Source organism: Dermochelys coriacea, chromosome 10 (genome assembly GCF_009764565.3).
Source record: "Dermochelys coriacea isolate rDerCor1 chromosome 10, rDerCor1.pri.v4, whole genome shotgun sequence".
NCBI classification, from domain to species: Eukaryota; Metazoa; Chordata; order Testudines; family Dermochelyidae; genus Dermochelys; species Dermochelys coriacea.
The window spans coordinates 16,150,141-16,172,225 of record NC_050077.1 but is presented as its reverse complement, the minus strand read 5'-3'; the positions used below and the strand labels follow the sequence as shown (position 1 = coordinate 16,172,225).

General features: G+C 40.1%; 1 protein-coding gene and 1 long non-coding RNA gene across 10 annotated transcripts in view; one reads left to right on the top strand and one right to left on the bottom strand.

Moving 5' to 3' along the window:
- The first annotated feature begins 2,864 nt into the window (after positions 1-2,864).
- Positions 2,865-22,085, top strand: part of FAM220A (family with sequence similarity 220 member A) — a 23,511-nt gene continuing 4,290 nt past the window's right edge. For 2 of the 9 annotated variants that reach the window (XR_006274738.1, XM_043493789.1), the window contains exons 1-4: positions 7,462-8,370; positions 11,024-11,124; positions 19,610-19,769; positions 21,260-21,322. Coding sequence is in view for 8 of the 9 variants with exons in the window: in XM_043493789.1 (XP_043349724.1) it covers positions 7,543-8,370; positions 11,024-11,124; positions 19,610-19,769; positions 21,260-21,322 (1,152 nt within the window). In the remaining variant the exon portion in view is untranslated. Of the gene's footprint in view, positions 3,365-7,435; positions 13,700-19,609; positions 19,770-21,259; positions 21,441-22,085 lie in introns of those variants that run through there. The other 7 variants (XM_043493787.1, XM_043493788.1, XM_043493792.1 and 4 more) reach the window with 6 other exon arrangements.
- Positions 19,764-22,085, bottom strand: part of LOC122456083 — a 16,450-nt gene continuing 14,128 nt past the window's right edge. Inside the window, exons 2-3 of the long non-coding RNA XR_006274740.1 lie at positions 20,849-20,956; positions 19,764-20,529 (exon numbers count right to left, since the gene is read on the bottom strand). This is a non-coding gene — a long non-coding RNA (uncharacterized LOC122456083). The remainder of the gene's footprint in view (positions 20,530-20,848; positions 20,957-22,085) is intronic.

Genomic DNA, 22,085 nt, shown 5'->3' with positions numbered 1-22,085 from the left:
GCTTTAATAGTCTTAATAAAATGTATAAATGATGGTCATAATGCTTTCAGTAAGCAATATGGGCTATTGAGAATCTGGGCAGATATCAACCTAAAAGTTTAACTGGCTTCCCTAAATTAACCTTTAGTTTGCACACTGCAGTACAATTAAATAACTGAAAACTTAAATATCTTGGGGCAGCAGGAAACAATGAACTTGATAGACTTGGCAGACTCGAAGTATTGCATCAATCAATGGTTCTCAACCAGGGGTCTAGGGCCCCCCTGGGGAGCCATGAGCAGGTTTCAGGGGGCCACCAAGCAGGGCCAGCATTAGACTCCCTGGGGTCCAGGGTAGAAAGCCAAAGCCCCACTTCCTGGGGTTGAAGCCCAGGGCCCTGAGCCCCACCACCCGGTGCTGAAGCCGAAGCCTGAGCAATATAGCTTAAAGGGGGGGGACCCCCGTGGCATGGGGTCCCTGGCAATTGTCCTGCTTGCTACCCCAACAATGGCCCTGACTTTTATATGCAGAAAACCAGTTATTGTTCCACAGCCTGGCTGTGGAGTTTTTAAGCATTTCGGGGGAGGGGCTCAGAGAATAAGGTTGAGAACCCCAGTGCTAAATCACATTTTTAATTAGTTGATGTGAAGGTTGTGTCTAGGACTACACAGGAGGTGGGTGGCTAAGAGAGAAGGAGTTTCCCCTCACTTTAGCCTCAGCACAAAGGCTAGGCACTATTTCAGCCTTGTCTTATATTACACAAGGACAGGAACTCTAGTGGTAATGGGGCACTTAAAAACCATATGTGGAGAGGACAATGACATGATCTCACTCCTTGCAGGCAAAGGCTATGCATATTGGATCCTACAAAAATATGTAGCAGAAATAATGAATATGCCTTCAGTCTAGGCTTGCCAGGTGTCTGTTTTTTCACCAAATACCTGGTCGAAAAGGGACCTTGGTGGCTCCGGTCAGCACCACTGACCAGGCTGTTAAAAGTCCAGTTGGTGGGGTTGGTAGGCTCCCTACCTGGCTCCGGGCAGGTCCCTAGAAGTGGTGACATGTCCCTTCGCTCCTAGGTGGAGGCATGGCCAGGGGGCTGTGTGTGCTGCCCTTGCCCTGAGCACTGGCTTTGCAGCTCCCATTGACTAGAAATCGTGGTCAATGGGAGCTGTGGGGGTGACACCTGCAGGCTGAGGCAGCGCGCAGAGCTGCCTGGCTGTCCCTGTGCCTAGGAGCTGAGGGACATGTCGCTGCTTCCATGGAGCCTCCTGAGGTAAGTACCACCTGGAGTCCGCACCCCTTACCCTCTCCCGCACTGAAACTCCCTTCTGAGCCCCCTCCTGCATCCAAACTCCATCCCAGATCCTGCACCCCCACTCCCTTCCTAGTCCTGTGCCCCATCCTGCACTCTGAACCCCTCATTTCTGGCCCTGTCCTGGAGCCTGCATCCCCAACCCAGAGCCCATACCCTTGCCCACACTCCAACCCTCTGCCTCAGCCTAGAGCTGCCTCCCACACTGCAAACCCCACTGCTCCAGCCTGGAGCCCCCTCCTACACCCCAAACTCTTCATCCCTGGCCCACTCCAGAGCTGGCACCCCAGCACGGAGCCCCCTCCTGAACCTCTCCTTTCTGGCCCCACCTTGGAGCCTGAACCCCCAGCTGGAGCCCTCACCCCCGCCCATACCCCAACCCCTAGCCCAGTGAAAATGAGCAAGGGAGGGGGGATGGAGTTAGCAGTGGCAGGGCCGCAGAGAAGGGGAAGAGGCAGGGCAAGGGTGTTCGGTTTTGTGCAATTAGAAAGTTGGTAAGTAACCCTAACATCCACTGCTTACAGAAGTGCCCATCCTTGGGCTTACTCCAGTGACTGATCCAGTTGCTGGCTTAGACCAGTCCAAGTTATGTTCCACGCTGCCCCATCTGGTTCTGTGCGAATGCCAATCACAGGTCAGACCAGAGGGTTCTGCTCACCACCTGAAGAAGCTGCTTCTAATACTTTACCTGTAACAACATGGAACAGCTAAAAAAAGTCTAAGGGCTGCCTGCCTGCAGTCATGTAATTCAAAAAGGGTCTAGACTTTTTCCACTGGGGAAGAGAAGTGCAAAGGGAAAGTCTGTGGGTCCCTGCCTGTCTGTGCCTGCCTGAAAGGACTTGGGACTGACACTGAGTTTTTCTTGGGCTTAGGGTCCCCTTTTTTAATGTAAACCATTACAATTTCAGACTAATACTGTTTTTAATGTGGGGAGCCTTAAATGCAACTTTTATTATGATTTAAATGGTCCTAAAATAAATAGGGGAAAGGAGTGTACTCAGAAGACAATTAGAAAAATTTCAGAGGCCTGATTTTTCATCTAATACCAGTGTTTATAACAATGAAACCTAATAGAGTTGCACCTGTTTCCCAGAGGGGGTGTGAGAAACTTTTGCAAAGTATCTTGAAAATCCACGGATGAATGATACTTCAATACTGTACTATTAAAATTGAAATAAAGCATTGACTAAAGCACAACGAACAACTTTTCTCTGGATTTAAGGATGGCTGTCTGGCTGCCTAATGGGTGCAAAGAACATGGTTTATTTAAAAAGACTATTTGAATGGAAAATTGCTTGGTTGCTGCGCCTGCTAGAGCAGCTCTTTAGCACTTATAGGGTGCTCGTGCTAGAATAAAAGGAATACAAAATATACTTCCTATGAAAACACAGAGCAGAGGGATGCAGCCTGGAGCTGGACAGGAAGAACGCGGGGCAACACTTTCTTACCCCTGCAGGGCACCTTTGGGTCACGCTCTCAAGGTTTTATCTAGCAGAGTCAAGTCCTCCTTTCCTTTTTGCGAATTCAGGCTAACCCGGCCGCCACTCTGAAGCCCCTCTTAAGGCGCACGGTCCGGAGGTGCGAGAGGCTGTGGAAGGAGCCCCGCGAGCACTGCGCCTGCGCGACGGAGGGCAGCTCTTCGCCCAGTTTTTTTTTTTTTTTTTTTTTTTTTTTACGGCCCCGAGCGTGCGTCGTTGCGCCGTGCCGTCATAACTAAAAACCGCTGTGACGTACCAGCGGTGGACCTACGTATGTAAATTTCATCCTTCCCATCTCGCCCACGGCGCTCGGCATCCGGGCTCTTTGGGCTGGAGAGGCCTTGGAGCGGGACAGTACGCAGTGGGGGCGGTGCAGTCTGAGGGCCCGGTGGGGGGCGGGGTGTATATGGCGGCGGCTCTGTCCGCCCTGGCTGCACGGCTCTCGCAGTCGGCCGCCGCCAGGTCCTACGGGGTCTTCTGCAAGGGGCTGACCAGGACCCTCCTCATCTTCTTCGGCTTGGCCTGGAAGCTCCGGATCAACTTCCCCTATCTCTACATCGTGGCCTCCATGATGCTCAACGTCAGGCTGCAGGTGAATGGGGGAGGGGCTACATTTGCATTCGCCGCCCCCGCCCTTCGCGGGAGGAGGGGCGGACGTGACTCCGCTTGAGTCAGGCCATTGCAGGAGTTACTCGCTCTTCCCTCTGAGGTTCCCCCGTGCTGCCGGGGACTGAGGGCACCGCTGTCTTTTTAATCTGACTCCAGGGAAACTTTGGCGCGCTCACTCCCCCAAGTGGCGTGAGCTTCAGGTTGTGGCTGCGATGCGTTTTGTGCACGTCGTTACTCGTTGTGCACGAACACGTTTAAAAATTCTGCACACGATATTTTAAAATTCTGCAAGTTTTATTTGTCAAGAAATAAATGCAGGAGCTGCAGCATGGCAGTGGGGAGCACGGGCCACTGGCTGTAGGGAGGTGGGAGATCACCTGCAGCTCCCCCCCACCCCCAGGACATGGACTCAGTGGTTGTGTTGCACTCGACCCTGACACAGCATAAGGACTGGGCCAGCCCCAGAAACACCCTGGGGCCCTGCCCCTCTATGGCAGGTGTGGGGCGGGCAGGATCCAAGTGTGGGGGAGATCCAAGTGTGGGACAATCTGGATGCAAGCAGCTCAGTGAAGAGGTTTAGGTGTGGGGGACGTCTGAATGCACACAGGTTCATTGGGGGGGTTCCAGGTGCAGGGGCAATGGGACTCTGCAGGGGCTTCCAGGTGAAGGTGGTTGGGGCTCAGCTGGGAGGGCTGTGTGCTGTGGGAGTGGGGCTTGGTGGGGTGGTGGTCTGGGTGCAGCTAGTTGGGGGTCAGTAGTGGGGTCTGGATGTGGCAGCTCGAGGGGTGGGGCATCAGGGTGGGGGTTTGAGTGCAGGAAGCTTGGTGGGCAGTGGTTTGGGTGCAGAGGTGTGGGTCTGGGCGCAGGGGGGCTCCTGATGAGGGGTTGAGGTTTAGTGGGGTGGGGTTTGGGTATGGAGGGCTAGGGGAGTTCTGGATGTACCATGTGAGACTTGGCAGGGGTAACTGGGTATGGGAGGTCCAGATGCATGGGGGTTGGGTGGATGCGGGAGCAGCTTCCCATATAGTGACCCCTCTCCCCATAGCTGAGGAGCAATAGGGGCAGGAAGCAGGGGAGAATGCTGAGCTTCCTGCAGCTGGGGGAGGTTTCTGGGGGTGGGTCTGACACAGCCCCAGTCACTCCTTTCGGGGGAAGAGGAAGTCCTGTTCTCTCCTGCCTCCAGCCCAGATGGGACTAGCAGCTGATCCCGTCTCATGGGAGGAGCCACTGGCTGGAGTGTCCCCAGCCCTGCGGTGATTTACCTGTCTGCCAGGTGCTTCAGGTGCCTGAAATGATGTATCTGCACTGCTAGGGATTGGTGCGTGACTGCTCTTGCAGCTTCCCTTTGCTTCCCTGTTTGAAAGTCATTTTTCTGCGGGGAAGCAAAGAAATCTGTGGGTGACATGAATTCTGCGCACGTGCAGTGGTGCGGAATTCCCCCAAGAGTAATGTCCTGTTGTGTAAATTTAAAAACAAAGACAAGTACATTGTGGTTATGGTGTTATCGGATCCTACACAGCACAGTCACTATAATAAGCAATAAGTGACTATTATACGACTCCTTCAGCTTGCATGTCATCTTGTTTTTCTTTGTAGGATACATGTCATATTTAGCGTTCCAGTTTGTCTGTCTGTCTGTCTGTCTGTCTAAATAATTGTATTAGCATATATAGGTTGAGACAAAATCAGCATAACTACCCAAAGGAGCAGTAAAAATTACTTTTCTGGTAGAGATTGACTTTCGAATTCAACAAAAATTGTCCTTCTAGGAAACCCAGGATAACTTGATGCTTACACTAAAATATAAATTTTTGCGCTTTTGATTTAAATGTGAAACAAACTATTTGGAGCCTGCTTTTGCAAGATACAGAGCTCCCTCTATTTCATCTAGGGGGGCAATGGGAATTGAAAACTCCTCATCTAGAGGGTTGGGCCTTTACAGTCTGTGTAAGGGTGTGAGCCTACTCTCACCACCTTCTGTGAATGTTTTGCTGTTGACTTCACTGGCAATAGAAGAGGGGCCCTGATGAGGCAAGCATTTGAACAGCCTTTCAGGCAGATCAAGCAGCTACTCAGTGGGAAGGGAAGAGGGGAGGGGAGTGGAGTGACTATAGAGAAGGGGGGAGGGATAGCTCAGTGGTTTGAGCATTGGCCTGATAAACCCAGGGTTGTGAGTTCAATCCGTGAGGGGGCCATTTAGGGATCTGGGGCAAAAATTGGGGATTGGTCCTGCTTTGAGCAGGGGGTTGGACTAGATGACCTCCTGAGGTCCCTTCCAACCCTGATATTCTATGAAGGTCTCTGAAGGCTTGGATGTGGTATGTTAGAGGACAGATGTTATTACCACTTGAGGCCCGTAAAGGATGAAACTTCTGAATCTAACAAATAGCATGATAAACTGATAGGGGTCCAGAATGGACCAGAGGATTGACACATTAGATATGGAGACTTTCTCTTCTTACACCTGTCTTTCTGTGCTACAACTCTTAAAATTTGTAAATAGTTAGTGATATATGGATATATAGCTGGATATAGGTTTCAGAGTAGCAGCCGTGTTAGTCTGTATTCGCAAAAAGAAAAGGAGTACTTGTGGCACCTTAGAGACTAACAAATTTATTAGAGCATAAGCTTTCGTGAGCTACAGCTCACTTCATCGGATGCATTTGGTGGAAAAAACAGAGGAGAGATTTATATACACACACACACAGAGAACATGAAACAATGGGTTTATCATACACACTGTAAGGAGAGTGATCACTTAAGATAAGCCATCACCAACAGCAGGGGGGGGAAGGAGGAAAACCTTTCATGGTGACAAGCAGGTAGGCTAATTCCAGCAGTTAACAAGAATATCAGAGGAACAGTGGGGGGCGGGGTGGGAGGGAGAAATACCATGGGGAAATAGTTTTACTTTGTGTAATGACTCATCCATTCCCAGTCTCTATTCAAGCCTAAGTTAATTGTATCCAGTTTGCAAATTAATTCCAATTCAGCAGTCTCTCGTTGGAGTCTGTTTTTTTTTTTTTTGGATATAAGCCATGTTTAGCTCCACACACAGTATGCAGTTAGTAACCGTGGCAGCTATTTCACCCTTGTCTACTGCCTGTGTTGGCAGATCTTGTAATAGGATCAGCATCCTGGTTTGTTGCAATATACATTGTAACCCCTAATCATGCTTGTGCAATCAGTTTGCCTGGTGGTCTTTCCTCTGAGCTGCACATGTTGTTCCATATGCTGTCTGTGCCAATCTATGTGAACATTCTCCATGCAATTAACCCCCTGCTGAGGGTTTATAGTTGCCCAATTTTTCCACTGGGTGCCTTGATACAAAGTTAGCAAGCACAGAAGGTAGCACACACAAACATGTCTTGGTGAAAATGAAATATTAAAACAGCTTTGATGGACATAATAGTTGAGACTTTGCCTCTGACTGACTTGAATGTCCATGTTTAAAAATTAAAGGAAGAGAGACACTTAAACTGATCTCTGATGTTAAGTCTCTGATCATTTACATACTGAAATCTTATTGATTAAAGTAGAGAATATAGTTATGCAATAAGTTTTCAGATTTCTCATTCGCTGAGGCACCTGTGATGCTTTCCACTACCCAACAAAGGTAAGCTCTAACTCATTGAATTTGAACTGCAAAAGAGGAGAAACCAGCATTAAACGTGCAACAGGGTAGAGGGACACTTGCTATGAGAGGCCATTATCTTAAATTTTGTGTATAGAAATAACCTTTTTAGAACCTGTTAAAATTAATAGTATTAATATCCACTTTCAGCTGTATAGGATAAATCTGCTTGAACATATTCAAGGAAAAGTATTAGTATAGTTTGTAATGAGGTCCCCCATTAGGTTCCTCCACTACATTCTGCTGTTGAGCTATTCTTTTTTTCCTTCATTATATGGAGATCCCTAAATAATACCTGGTAATACTGATATATAGTTTGGATATGATGAAAATGTGTATATTTTACTTTGAGAGGCAACTGAAGATGGAGACTGACCATGAGTTAATTTCCTGTATTCATTTTTTTTTTTTTTCTTTCAGGTTCATATTGAGATCCATTGACTTGTGACTTGCTGTGCTTATTGTCTGTGTTGCAACTAGGGTTACTAATATTCTGTATTGCTGTTTAACAAAATGCAAAGTTTGAAATGCAAAGAAGAGCTATGATTGTCTCCCATATGAATATGGAGGAGGAAGAAGATTTAAACCATGAATATTTATGTGAAAGTGGCCCAAATAGCCAAAACGAGATCCTTCACCTTCCAGACATGTGTTCCTTGTTGAATAATTCTCACATTGATGTTAATTGTAGCTTACAAAAAGAATTCTTTTCTCTTAAGATTAGGAATTGTTCTTTATTTAAGGCTATACCGTTGCCACATATTGGCAAGAAAATGCCGCCTCATTTGAGTAAACCAACAAGGTTAAATTTAAGTGCAGCTGTCTCTTCAAAGGATTCATCTCATCTGCTCTTTTCACCTGAGAGAGGACGACTTGATAAGGCTTTTAACCACTTTGATAGTACTTCTGTGACAGATTGGCTGGAGAAAGTATATAGTTCCATTAGTGACTTGGGTGTCTGGTGTTGCACTGGAGATAACTTTGTACATTTTGCACATTTCTGGCTGTCAGAGCTACAGTACAATCAAAAAAGGCAATTGTCGGAATTAGAAATGGGTATTATTGAGGATGAATTGCAACTTGCATTTCTTAAGAAGTTGGATTCTGAACTGCAACCTTCTGATCTGCATTCCATCCTTGCTGCCACATTGAGTGAATATCCTATGGGACTACTGAGCAACCAGAAACTGTATATTTTCCTTGACTATTTAAACGTCATGTCTTCAGAGCAAACAACTGGATATAAAAAAATGCTTTCAAGTATAAAATATACAACAAATAATCCTCAGGTAACACAGTGGCTACTAGCTGTGCGAGCTTTTGTGCTAGCAAATCTCTGGCATGCAGTAGTGAAGGTAAATGCAAAATAATGCTGAAATTTTGATAATGGCTGTTTTTAATATGAATAGAAAATATATCTGATTAAATTAAACAGTTCTGAGACAAAGTTAGAGTTCAGGTTTTAGTGAGAGCTATGCAACTAAAATTAAATGGCACTTAGAGTTGCTAATAAAACACTCTTGTCTAATAAGTAATGGGGAATATTCTATGGAATACCATAACTTCTGGGTTCAGGAGATTTTAATTTGGCTTATTTAGGATTCATACAGCTCTCAAATGAGTTTCCCACATTAATGCTTGTCTAAAACAGTTTTTGGCTTTAATTTTCTAGCACTGATCTATTTTTTTTTAATTTAATTAATTTTTTTTTAAAGGGTCTGACCTAAATCTGTGCTTTTGGCTGGTGTTTATAGTTCCCCTATTGGAAAGTTCCTACCTGTAGAATTCAGTCCATCTATCTCAGCACAGTTATTGTTTTTTAAACCTGTGACTCCAAAAGCACTGTGTGTATCAATTAACTGAAAGATTCTGAAGGTGAGAACTCCACTATAGGACATCTCAAACAGTGGATTTTTTTTTTTTTTAAGAGAAGTGGTGTTAGTTTCATTTAAAGAATATCTTTGATGAAACTTGTTGGTGTGCTGTAGACAAAGGCCTATCAGTGTCTCCCTTATAAGTAACTATATTTGCAGGGGTTGTGTCTCCTTTTGTTAAAAAAAAACAAACAAACCTTAATTATGACTGAATCTTACTGGAAATATGAAGCCCACTCGGGGATGGGGGGAGGGGCTGATGTGCCCAGAGCATTGAGGTAGAGGTGTGAAAAGATTAAAAACTCTAATTTTTTCACTCCCCTGATCCTGTTGCAGCTCTGTGGTGACTTGGTCCCACTGCATCCTGAGAGCAGCTCTATGGTGGTTGCAAACAGTCCTGTAGGGACCAGAAATGTGGCTAGTAATGTGCAAAACATAGGGCCATGTCCCCTTTTCCCTGCTATCCTGGCAGGCTGGTAAACAAACGTTTATTCTGCCTCTGTAACACTGAAATATCATCCTTACCCTGAGATGATCCTTCCTAAGCCTATTAAACTCTATTTTGGACAAGCTTATGCCAACAATTCTCTGCAAATTAGCCACATTGCATTGAAGAATTTGGCCCTTAAGAACTGATTCCACAAACCCATATTCATATGAGTAGTCCTATTGATTTCAATGCCCAGGTTGTTATGATTTACAAAATTTAGAAAATAACTCAATACACATTTAGGCTTTTAGGAGTCCAGAAAAGAAGAAAAGTTTCTCTTATTTGCTTTGAGTCCCAAATATGGAATGACTCTATGTTTTGCAGTAGAAGGAAGAGATTAAAAAATATTTCTAAATTTAGAAAAAAAAATTATTTCATGTGCACTTTAAAACTATATATGTAGTTTTAGAGCTTGGATCACGTGTACCAGCTACATAATCAGCAGAGATGTCAAAGTAGTCATACATTATAGATAGTAAACAGCTGTGAGGGAGCTGTTACTGTCTTGGGCAAAAATTAGACTGTAATGGAACCATTATGTGTTATATAACTCATGTCAACTTTGTTGTTTTTAGTAAAAACTCACAGTTGTGTGGTGAGAATACACAGTCAATAGCATTAGAAGTGTGACAATTCTCTAAAAAGTCAAATACTGAGTTGTAGGTTAAATTATCAAAAGCTACTGATCTATTATGGAAAAGGATGAAAATTGTTAATTTAGAAATTATTCTCCCTGCTACTTTTTGGGGGCAGGTGACATAAGGTTTTCTTATTTTTAAAGCTATAGATATGGGCAAAGAATTAAGATCACGTTTCAAGTGTGTGGCTTTCAGCCATGATCATGGGATCAGGTTAAACAGTCTGCAATAACTAGACTCAGAAAAGTGATTGAATTGTCATTTGTCTCCTCTATGTAGTCTAACAACATTTAAAGAGTGTTAATTCTGAGGGAATTAAATCCATTCTAATAATAATAATAATTTAAGATGCCTTGAATTTGATTTGTTGTAAACCTAAAAGGTAACTTAAACATTCCACCTGAGACTGAAATAAAGGATGATTTAGTGTGGTAGCATTTCACATGCCATACACTGCACTTCAAGGTTGGAGAAGCATAAATCGAAAGCAATATTCTTGCACTACTAGAATTATCTGGCAGAGACAGCAACACAGAAATGTCAGTGTCTTCCCCCTGGGAGGGAGAATTGTAAACCAAAGGGGAGGTAGTCTTTCATAGATGTGTAATATTTATACACCTGGCTACTGTGTACAATTATGTGTACACCATTAATCATTTTTCACAATACCTGATGTGATGGTCTCATTTCAAAAGAGGGAAAATGTCTGGACTAAAAGCATTTAATTGGTTTTCAGGGAGTTTCATGGCCTCAGTAAATCTGATATAGGAATCAGTTTTCACAGTAAATGCTTCTCTAGGGTTGAGATTGTCCTAAGGAATCTGTTGTAGTAGGAAAGAATATATTTTAGTGGAGTGGGTAATTTCAAAAGACTAGAAGATGGCTTTTTTTTTTTAAATATTTCCAATCTTTTGCTTGCTAAGTTATGGATGTCAGAAGTATTTAAAACATCAAAGTAAAATATAAGACTAGTCCCTAAACAACTTCTAATGCTTTTAAAATTAAGTTTTATAAGGCATTGGTCAGTACCAAGCTCCTTCCTGAACTACATATCAAGAGTTCTGTTTCTGCTACTACAAAGCAAACAAACGAAGTGGTTACAGAAAGGTAAGAAAATAAAAAATCTAGTACTGGGAATTAACTAGTAACTAACTTTATAAACACATTTCTTGACTGATGTGGAACTTAAGCAAATACTGCACTGCTCTTTTTAAAGATCACTTTAAGTGTGTTTAAAACAAATATTGAATAATGCCTTGAACCTTTTTTATGTGCCTATGCAGAACTGTATGTGTATAGGCAAAACTACAGCCGTGTGTTTGAATGTGTAAACTGTCTTGGCCCTTTAGTGTTAAACTTCAAAAAGCAGTAGAAACTGTACTAAATATCAAGGCTAGTAGGTACTGACATTCATGTAAATTACATGTATACCTCACAAGGAAACTTTATGGGCCCAGGCAAGGAATACCTGCAACATTATTATGGGAACTGCTTGTTGTGGCTTATTTTCTGAGTTTTGAGGAACATATGTGCTTCGACTGAACTTTTTATGTTGTGTGCTGGAAAAAACGTGGACTTTCTTCATAGGAGCAGGTCTTTAGCCTCTTTCTCATACTTTTAACAGTTTAGCAGAGAAAATGGTTTGGTCCTGTATACTTCCCTCCTGCCCACATCACTACCCTCTCCTATTTTGGATAGGCTGCTCTGTATTTGGTTATCATAACAAATTTTGACAGTGAATGAACACTGACATCTGTCATGAGAGCTTATCAGAGTTTACCTGTTAATCTTATCAGATATACCACCTCAGTGGTAAATTTATTTTGTTTGCTTTTTTTCGCTAAAATAGCTGCTTTGAAAAACATTTACCTGACAGTTCAAATCCCCACTCTTTTTATTGTTATGATTGTGAATTGTAATCTTATTTATGTTGTCAGATACTTGTGGCATCAAATCTATCAAGGCCTACAGCTAGTAACCAAAATAATCACGTTAACTTATGCTCCTTGGGTTTCTTGATAAGATACTCTGTCAAGAGTTTTTAAGAGAAGTTGAACTGTCTGAATAAACTTGGTTGCAATCTTTTTTCATAACTATTGTATTAAATGAGGCATGTTTTATGACATTGGCTTGATCTTTTTTCTATAATACTTGAAAGTTGTTGAAGCCTTTAGACAAAGTAACTTTAAAAATAAGTTCTACTTACGAATCTTTAATGTGATGAACCTCTCTTGAAATTAGACTAAAATCTATCATTTCCCATGTAAAAATACATGATTTATAGGTCCACTTATGAAAATTCAGATAATGTTTTTCTCAGCCCATTCATATTTACTGATAATTTTTCATGTTAAATACATTAAGGACATGTGGCTACTCGTTTTGACACCCAAATGTCAGAATAATAGCCTGAAAGTGATTGTTTGAACATCATGCTCTAAATTTCAGTCATTGATTCTTTTTTTGGTTGTTTTTGGATTGGTATGTGTTTTGAGGCTGGTCCTGCAGTGCTCATGCAACCAAAACTCCCATTGACATCAAGGGGAGTTTTGGGTGTCCACAGGATGCAGTATTAAGACCTGCATTCAGATGGTCATCAAAGTGACACTGTTAATCTGAAACCTAATCCATTTAAAAAAGTAAGGGATTGAAGGGACTTTCAGGAATGGTCTCAGAGACTGTATAACCCTGCCCATTTTTGTTACTACTTTTTAATTTAAAAAAAAAAAAGTCATGTTTTTCTGGTGTGTGGAAGACCCAGACAGACTGGGAAACTGACTTAAAGTTATCAAACTGAAACAAATAACTTTGTTCTCTAATCTTTTGGTTGTAGTCTTCTTGAGTATTTACCACCTACTGTTAGAACAAGTAATTTTTGAAGTTGACAGTCTCTTTAAAATTAACTCACTCTAGAATAGCTAGTGCCTGATCTTCACCACTGAAGTCAGTGGGAGCCTTGCCATTGGCTTCAACTGACACAGAATCCATCCCCAAATGGTGGGTAACAGTTTAGTTTTCAATGCTTATGTTCATGGTAGTGTGAATTGTCTTGGATGTAAATGCTAAAACTCTTACTATAGGATTTTGCACACAAAACAACTAAATGCTCTTTTTGGTCATTCTTTAAAACTCTTACTGCAACATAAAAATTGAGAAGGTCTCCTAGGGTGTGTCAGCCAAAAAGGATGACAGATGTATCTAAATGTGGCATACCAATTTCATGTAAGGAAAGATGTTTACAACAACTTTGTCTATTTGAAACTCTACTGTACTTTACTCTAACTCATGAGCGAGGATTTTCTGTAGTTAACTTAAAAATTTGTTCTGAGTGAAGCAGGCTTTTTAATTATAGCACTAGCACTATATAAACTTATAGAAGCTGATGAATTATGATGCTGCTTACTTACACCACAGGAGGGAGTTAAACATCAAGCTTTTGAATAATTTTACTTACCTGACTGCACAGATTTTTCCAGTACAGTGTTTCAGTAGCCAAATCCATTCTCAGATATGCTGAATTTAACTTACTCCTATGGATTGTTACTGCAATTTTGTGTAAAAATGTATAAAGTTCAATACACAATAGTAACTTATTGTGATTGTTTACAGTTGAACTCTAAATGCCAATGAATGGTTTTATCAAACTGTTTAAAAAAGGAATAAAAGTGTTTTGAAAAATAAATTGCTTATTTTCTGATTTTTTTTTTATAAACTGCAGTGTGTAATAGATTGTAATTTAATGTAAGCTAGTCTGTTATCATAGTACTTAACTATCTTACAAAACACAGATCATAGAGGCACTGTAGCTGGTATACAAATAACATCAAAATGCTGCAGTTCTCTCTACTTTTAAAGTGGGGAGAAAATCTCAAGTGTCCCTTCCACAACGAGAATTATAAGGGGGGAAGGGAGAATCCTCAGTACACGAGTATGAAGTTACTGTCCTGAAGAATATGTAAACCAGTTCATAAGACACTGCTTCTCTTACCATACAAGTTTGGTTTCTTTAAGAGATGGAATCCAGGCCAGAACTTATACAATAGATTTTGCTGAGTTCATAATATAGCAAGTATTCTCATACTTTGTATTTTTTTTTTATATCCATTCCTTACTCATAGGTGATAAGCAGTTGTAATACATCAATAATGATTTATCCAAATCCAGGATATTTCTGAACTGACTAGGTCTAAATTTGCATAATATTTACATAATACCCAAGTTCAACTATGGATTTAAAAAAAGGTAGTATGTATGAAATTGCATGTTAGGGCTAGGATGGTGCATCATTGCATTGGAACATGACTCTTAATCTCACACTCCTCTTAACAAGAGCACAGATTGTACCATGGGAGTAGCTTTTCAAAGTTACAAAGGCTGAAACATAAAAGACAGCCCTTTTTATTTGGAGTGATACTTAGAGGCCAAAACTATAGTTTCCCTCAGTCCACGTACATGACTTCCATTAAAAGGAGTAGGAATTCTGCATGTGGAACAAGGAGAGAATATGCATTCTTATTTCTGGATTTAACGGGTGCAGTCAGGATTTACATGGCTTGGGATAAATTGTAGAAGCAGAGCTACCTCAGTGACCCTATCTGCTAAGGATAGTAGCCTCACATAACATGCTGGGGTCCTGCCACTTTTTTTCTGTCCTTGGCCTCTTAAAAATGAGGAGGTGTTTGTTTGTTTGGGTTTTTTTTGTTTGGTTTTTCAAAAGACCCAGATCAATCTCTCATAACTCCCAAAGGACCAGAAGTGCTGCAAAACCCCATTAAGGGAAACTTTCCTTGAGAGGTGGAGTTTGAGGGGCTACAGAAGAGGCCCGACTGGACTGTCAGGTGCTGGCTCTAGAGATAGCACCTCTCCCTTCTAAACATACAGGAGGAAATCTTTTCACATGAAGGATCTCCTCTGCATGCATACAAGGAAGGGATGCTCTGAGCCTTTTTCTGCCGAGCTTAATGTGGCTCTACTTTATTCCCCAAACCACGCACCACTTAGCATCTTGACTTCAATTTCTGTTCCTCTTGCTGAATGACTTCTTCAGGATCAAGGTAATTTTGAATACCTAGTCACTTTACCAGATATTCCAAAATTATATTTCCATAATTGCTGATTAAGATACTTAAACTAACAAGTTTACTCCCTCCTCTCCATCTTTTCCTCAATCTTGCACAATTTCTGTTGTAAAATTTATATTAATTCAAGATCAGGATTTCAACATCAAGTAGAAATGGAAAGCTACCACCACAATTACTACTAATTGACAAAGCCACCCAAAGTCATTACTTCAATTATTACTAAATTACACCAGGATTGACCAGACATGGAGAACAAACTACCTTCCTGGCTTTGGTGAGGAATATCATAACTGCTGCAGGTTGGAGGACACTCTGAGGCAAATATGCTGCTGCTGTTCTATGTGCTATATTTATTCTGTAGAAAAATGGGACTTTGGTCTCCAGGGCAATTGGGCGGGTACCCTTCTCGAACACAAAATTCACATTTACAACTAAAACTATTTTTTTTTTAAATGGATACTGAGTGAGGATAAAGGCTCTTGAAAGCAGCAAAGGGAAGGAAAAAATGAATACTGGAATTTCCTAACAAAGCATATATTAAAGTCACATCTGTGCCATTTTTATATATGCATATAGTCATATCTTCATAGATCTGTAATGTTAGTGAAAAACCAGCTTTTTTGTCTACTGTAACTTTTAAAAGTTTGAATTGTTCTTTCCTTCATGAATCTTTGAGTTGCAAGAGTCAAGCTTTCTGTCCTTTGCTCCTTTTTGTGCCATTTAGCATCATTTCAGCTATGGCTGCAGGAACGTACACTGCTGTGGAGGTAAAGTCGTGTGCGAGTCAAACATGATGCACTACATTCACTGTTTCTCTTTTGTGGAAAAGAGAAAAAGCCATAGTTAGTAAAATGCTGCTATATGACATGATCTAAAGTCTCCAAAAAACACACTAGCTATTCCCAGGTTGTTTCCAATGCAATTATAGCAGGATTGTTCTTTTAAAAATCACCTGCAAAAGAAGTTGAAGGGATTTTTTTTTCTTCTTCACTGAGCCATAAAGAGCGCCTGAAAGCTGGTTGATTTTTTTTGTTTGTTTTTTAAATCAATTCAGTTTTTTAAATCAATGTCTGATGTGGAACAATGGCCTCCTGATGTCAAAATTCTATCAGTCAGACAGAGCTAAGCAACTGAGAAAAAGGAAAATTAATGTAAGTATATAAAACTTTGGAGTTAAAGTCCAATAAGCACTTGTGAGAGAGACCACCTTTACTAAAGATTCAATCCTCCAGCTTCTTCAGTTAGGCAGTGACAGAGCTTGCCTAGTCAACATTTGAGATCACTACCAAGTCCTACAGCAAAAGTAGGGAAAGCTAGATGGGACTTTCTGGATACTTCTAAGCTGAATAAACAAGCAAAGAGAGAAAAATCTCTTCAGTTCTTTTTGCATTATAAAGACCAAAAGGGCACAAAACCAATTTCAAAAGAATAATTTGCATGTTGCTTTTGAGGGAGGAAAATTTGAGGTCTTATCATCAACCTGTTTAGTGCTTATAAAATGTTTTGAAATCTTCTGAGTTGTAAGAAGAGCAAAGTTTTTACAAATATTGTATCTTATTGAAAGATTCTGTTATGTATTCCTTAATCTCTTAATTTACTTAAAAAATCCACACAATGTAACTTTTCTAAAACTCTGTTTCCTATTGAAAGGATTCACAAGAGCAAAGGGTAAAAGGAAAAAAAAATCCTGAAAGACAAATGCTTATCTGTTGCTCACTGAGCAAAAAGCCCAAGTGACAGAGACCAACCATCTAAAACTTTGCTCTCATTTACTTGCTCTGATGAGCAATTACTCTCACAAGTAATCTGTTCTGAAGTCTATGAAACTGCTTGTGAGAGTAGCTCCTCACCAGAATAAGTAAAAATTTTGCAGTCTGGCCTTTTTACAAATTAAATCTTCTCTGGACCATCAGCCCCTCAGTAGGGGAGTCAACTTTATCCCGTTTGCCTTTTCTTGTCTACCTTTCAAATCCAGTATGCACAATGGTGGCACGGAATGATAAATTTCTGCCTAGTGGCTTCCTCAAGGATTGGAGCAGCACTAACATTTCTTGTTTCTGATCTTTGCTCGTAAGCAGGATTCCCTAGAGTGAAAGAAACAAGTTATGATGATTGCTTGGTTTTGTGCCATTCAAAAAATGCTACCATTTCTGGTCTAGGTTATGGACTAATCAGTCTGAAGCAGTTCATTGCAAAATCTTTCTTGAAATCTCACCTCATCAGTCTGGTGATAATTTAAAAAAGAAAAAAAATCAGATACATATATTCAATATTTTTATAAACAGACATTTTAATAGTATTCTGTAGCATATTCCTAAAGACTTGCCTGCTATGCACCTTCAGCCACTTATTTTGAACTAGGTTTCTGGATGACGAACTTTCTATTAGACTGAAAATATGAGGGTATTACGTAAGTTAAGCTTGCCTATCTGTCTGTCCTACATTCCTCTCTTGCTCTTCAGAGGAAAACTAATCAAGGCAGACCAATATAAATTAAATGTTCAGCCTCCTTTCATCTTATGCCACCCTCCAGCTGCTTTTGAGTGGTAGCATTTGTACAGACTGGTTTCAGAGTAGCAGCCATGTTAGTCTGTCTTCGCAAAAAGAAAAGGAGTACTTGTGGCACCTTAGAGACTAACACATTTATTAGAGCATAACCTTTCGTGAGCTACAGCTCACTTCATCGGATGCATTTGGTGGAAAAAACAGAGGAGAGATTTATACACACACGCACACACAGAGAACATGAAACAATGGGTTTATCATACACACTGTAAGGAGAGTGATCACTTAAGATAAGCCATCACCAGCAGCGGGGGGGGGAAAGGAGGAAAACCTTTCATGGTGACAAGGACTGTAGCACTTTCCAAGTCCTTCCAGTCTAGTGCTTGTGTCCTCTCTACAATTGGTGGTCAATTCAAAAGCTCTGTGACCTATATTGTTACCACTGCTGAATGTGACTTTCAGAACTCTTCTTACTTCACGTTTTCCTTTTATGCTCAATCATTCATTTGTTGGTAATCGTATCTTCTGATCACACTTTCCTTTGGCTAAATTACTTGTGGGTGTCAGCAACCTCCTAGCTTGTGGGAGTTGTCATTTCCAGATGGTTTTTATGGGCATTTTGTCAAGCTGTTTTTGACACTTGTTCAATTTTAAATTCATTCTAATGTATCTTGTTCTAGTATCTAGAACACAACCATGTAGTCTGAATGAGTCTCTTTATCTCTTTTATAGCAAGTGCTTTAGGCTCCTTTTTAAAATTTGCACTGTTGAGACAATAATATCCAAAGCCTACAGTTCCATTTTGCTGTTTGCAAATGGCTACTATTACTATCATTATTATGAAAAATGTTTTTATCACTGAAAATACCTGATAAGCCTTTGTTAGCCATGTACACTTGACATTCTTCAATTGATGGTCTGCCTGAGAAGGAGTTGCACTTCAATTCCTAGCAGAAATTCCAGGCTTGACAAATATTGACTTAAAGGACAATTTTATCTCTTTTGCTCAGCCCAACAGTCTGAAAATCTGACAGTAAAGGAACACTTCTTTCTATGAATGAGCTGGCTACCTGTACTGTATTTGGAAATTAATTTTTAATTGCCATTGGCGTCAACCTTGCTTAAAAAGGGATACAACTTTGGATACTGGCAGAAAGGAAGCCTAAAGTAAGAAACTGTAAACCAGTTTGGATCATGCTTTAGAACTAGTTTAATTTTAATAATCTTAATGTGGAATTTAATTTTTTTTTTTTTTGGACAATTACAAAGCTGTATACTTGTTGCTTTAATAATGATTTAAAAATCCCTTAAATATGGTGTCCATTATGGCAGCACTAGAAGGATTCACAATTCTTCCATACTACTATATTGCTAATTCAAATATATACATTCACTTGTCCATAAATATAAAAGAAAGGTAGTGAAATTTAGTAGCTAGAGCACAGGACTGTTAGTCAGATTACCAATTGTATTCCAGACACGGCTAGCGCCTGACTGTGTGATATTGGGCAAGTTATTTAATCTGTCTAACAAAGCTTTCCCTTCTGTCAGGTGGGGATAGTACCAGATTCCTGAATGCCTTTGAAATTCACTATATAAATACAAAATATGATGATAATGGCAAAAATAAGAGAATTCACTGTCACATTTAAGTTTAAGCACATTGTCAGAATTTAACAATTGACATATATAACAATTAAATGGCCAATGGCCAAAGTTATAGCATACTCCATAGACTTCCACAGTTACAGAAAACCACTAGATATCCTCATAAGTTTATAAAATGGCCTCACTTGCTATTTTTTTTTAAATGACTTATTTTATAATGGACTTTGGGTGACTTGTTTTTTTATGGCTTTAATGACTGTGCCTTTCTTAATTCTTAGAAAATTATATAGGACTGTAAACAACCATTGGTAATCAGCCTATTACAAACTTCCATGTATTATTTATATAATTTTATCTTCCTTATGAAGAAATGTTACATATATATTTTTCTTCCTCAGAGCTCTACAGAGTGTCCAGCTGGGATATGCTGATGTCTTGCATTATCTTATTATAAACCAGCAGCTTGACCTTGATGCAGTAGATGAAAAAAATCGAAATCTCATATTTTTAGCCACTATATATGACCAACCAAAGATACTGGACTATTTTCTTGACACGGTCAGTTGACTGAAAAAGTTACATTAAATACAATACATTAAAATATATTAATTAGGAACTCTATAGGGCTTATAACAAATTAGAATGGCTAAAAGGTGTGGGTATAAAAAATTAATTCAGAGCTCCTTTATTTGATTTTTTTGAGTGCAAAAGACTCAGATTCTGCCCTGCTATTCAGTCACTCCACCAGTGATTGTTGTTTTGCAGTCATATTTCCTATTTTAAAAAAATGTTCTCTCTCCCCTCTTGTATGGAAGAACCACATAACTAGGGGAAACTAATTATGCTCAAAGGCTGTCAAATGCATAAATAAACAAGATAAAACAGAGAAAAATAAATGTTTGCCCTCTATTCTTTCAGTTACACTTAGCTGTTATCTGGAATAATAATAGTTAAAAAAATATAGAGAGAAGTGTTACTTAATTTGCCTTGTTCCCAAGTGTCAGTGAGGGGTGCATTTAAATAAAAAAAACAAAAACACAGGTGTTGATTATTAGCAGATGCGCAGGGGGAGGAAGTGGGAGAGAAATTTCTTTATCCCCACAGACAGACTCCAAACTCCAGAGCTGAGGAGTGGTGGTTGTGAAGTCCTACATTAAGTTATGGTAGACATCTTAATGAGCAGAAGCTGACAGGTCTTGGAAACGCTCTATGTGCTTCTTGGAATTTTCCAGTTTGGGGATAAATTTGGCACCAGCTCTGGCTATCCAACTTTGTGGCATCATACAGAAACTCTTGTTTTCTTTGGCAGTAGCAGTTTCTGAAAGATATCAGCAAGCCCAAAATATTGTTGTTAATTTTAATTTTAAAAAAATACACAGTAAGTGAATTTGCTCATGAAATGAAAGACTGGTTGCATAGAAAATTGATGCCTGTTTGTTTAGATTGTAAGCTATTCAGGTCCAGGACTGTCTCTTACTTTATCTTTGAATAACTTCTAGCACAATGAAGTCCTGATTTGGGCCAGGACCCCTAAGTGCTATTGTACACACAATTTTTCCACAGAAGAGCTACAGAAGTAGTGCAAGTTTTCCCACATTATTATGCGAATGATGCCTTCAATCTATTTGGAAGCCCACCTTGAATGTCAAGAGAGTACTTCAGTCTTCATGTCCATTCAGTTCTGAGCCTACCTTCTGAGGCTGGATGTTTCTCAAACACCTTAGTGACAGACACTGTAAAAAAACCTAGAGAGAACAAGAGTTCCACTTAGAGCTGACTATTGAATTAGTCTTGATATGTCTACTAAGAAGAGGACTAAAAATCATTGAGTAATGCCACACTGCCAACAGATGGGTGTAATGACTTTTGATCATTATTGGTTTGGGACACACCTGAGCTCGTTACCCAGAGATAAAAAGGCTTTATATTGTATTAATATAAAATATGGAGGCGTTGTTCTATGGTCTGAAATATAGATACTTTTCTCATTGTAAATCTGTTTTGGTTGTTCAGCTCAAAAATGTTTTCCTGCTTATTTTTCATTCTAGGGATTTCCCATACCCAATGTAAACCAAGCAGCAGAAAATGGAAACATACCACTCCATGCTGCAGTGAGTACTGGAAAAATGCACCTTGTATCTTTGCTGCTGCATTATCCTGGAATTAATGTGAATTTCCCAAATTCCCAGTGTGATGGAGCTACTGCACTACATCTTGCTATTGCCTATAGTAAACTTTCTCACACATCATATTTTCTATGGTCGCTGTCAGAAGTTTAGACTTCTAAGAGGACTCTATTTTTAAACCCCAATATATGTGGCTTTATAATGTAAAAAAAGGCAAAGAATATTATTGGATTTTTTTTTAACCTTTTCAGTTGACCTTTCAGTACTTGTAGTTAAGGAATCAAATGATTGTCTAAGTGCTTAAGAGCTCTTTGTCTATTTAAAAATATATGTATCTCAACTCTGCTAAATCTGAGTGAAATACAACCATGTTTTGAAAAGGGATGGGGGAGCAGTTTGTACAAAATATCGCATAATATTCACTGGAAATATTAGTGGCTAGGAAAAAAGCCATATCAGGAAACTGTTCTCTGCAAATCTTGGCTTGCAAAAGTTTGCAGGATGGACCAAGACATTGTGACTATAAGGATATACAAAGTAATGTCTAAAGAATATTGTATGGAAGGATTAGTCTGTGAGGAAGAAAAAAAGTTATGTATCAGGCAGGTTGCAAAAGGTTTTTCCTGTGTGCGGAGGAGACTGTTTGATTATCTCTTTATTGAAGAATTGTTACTGCAGATTTTTATAACTGGACTTACTACATTTTGTTTTTATGTATAAATTCAGAAAATACTTGTCATTCCTTTTT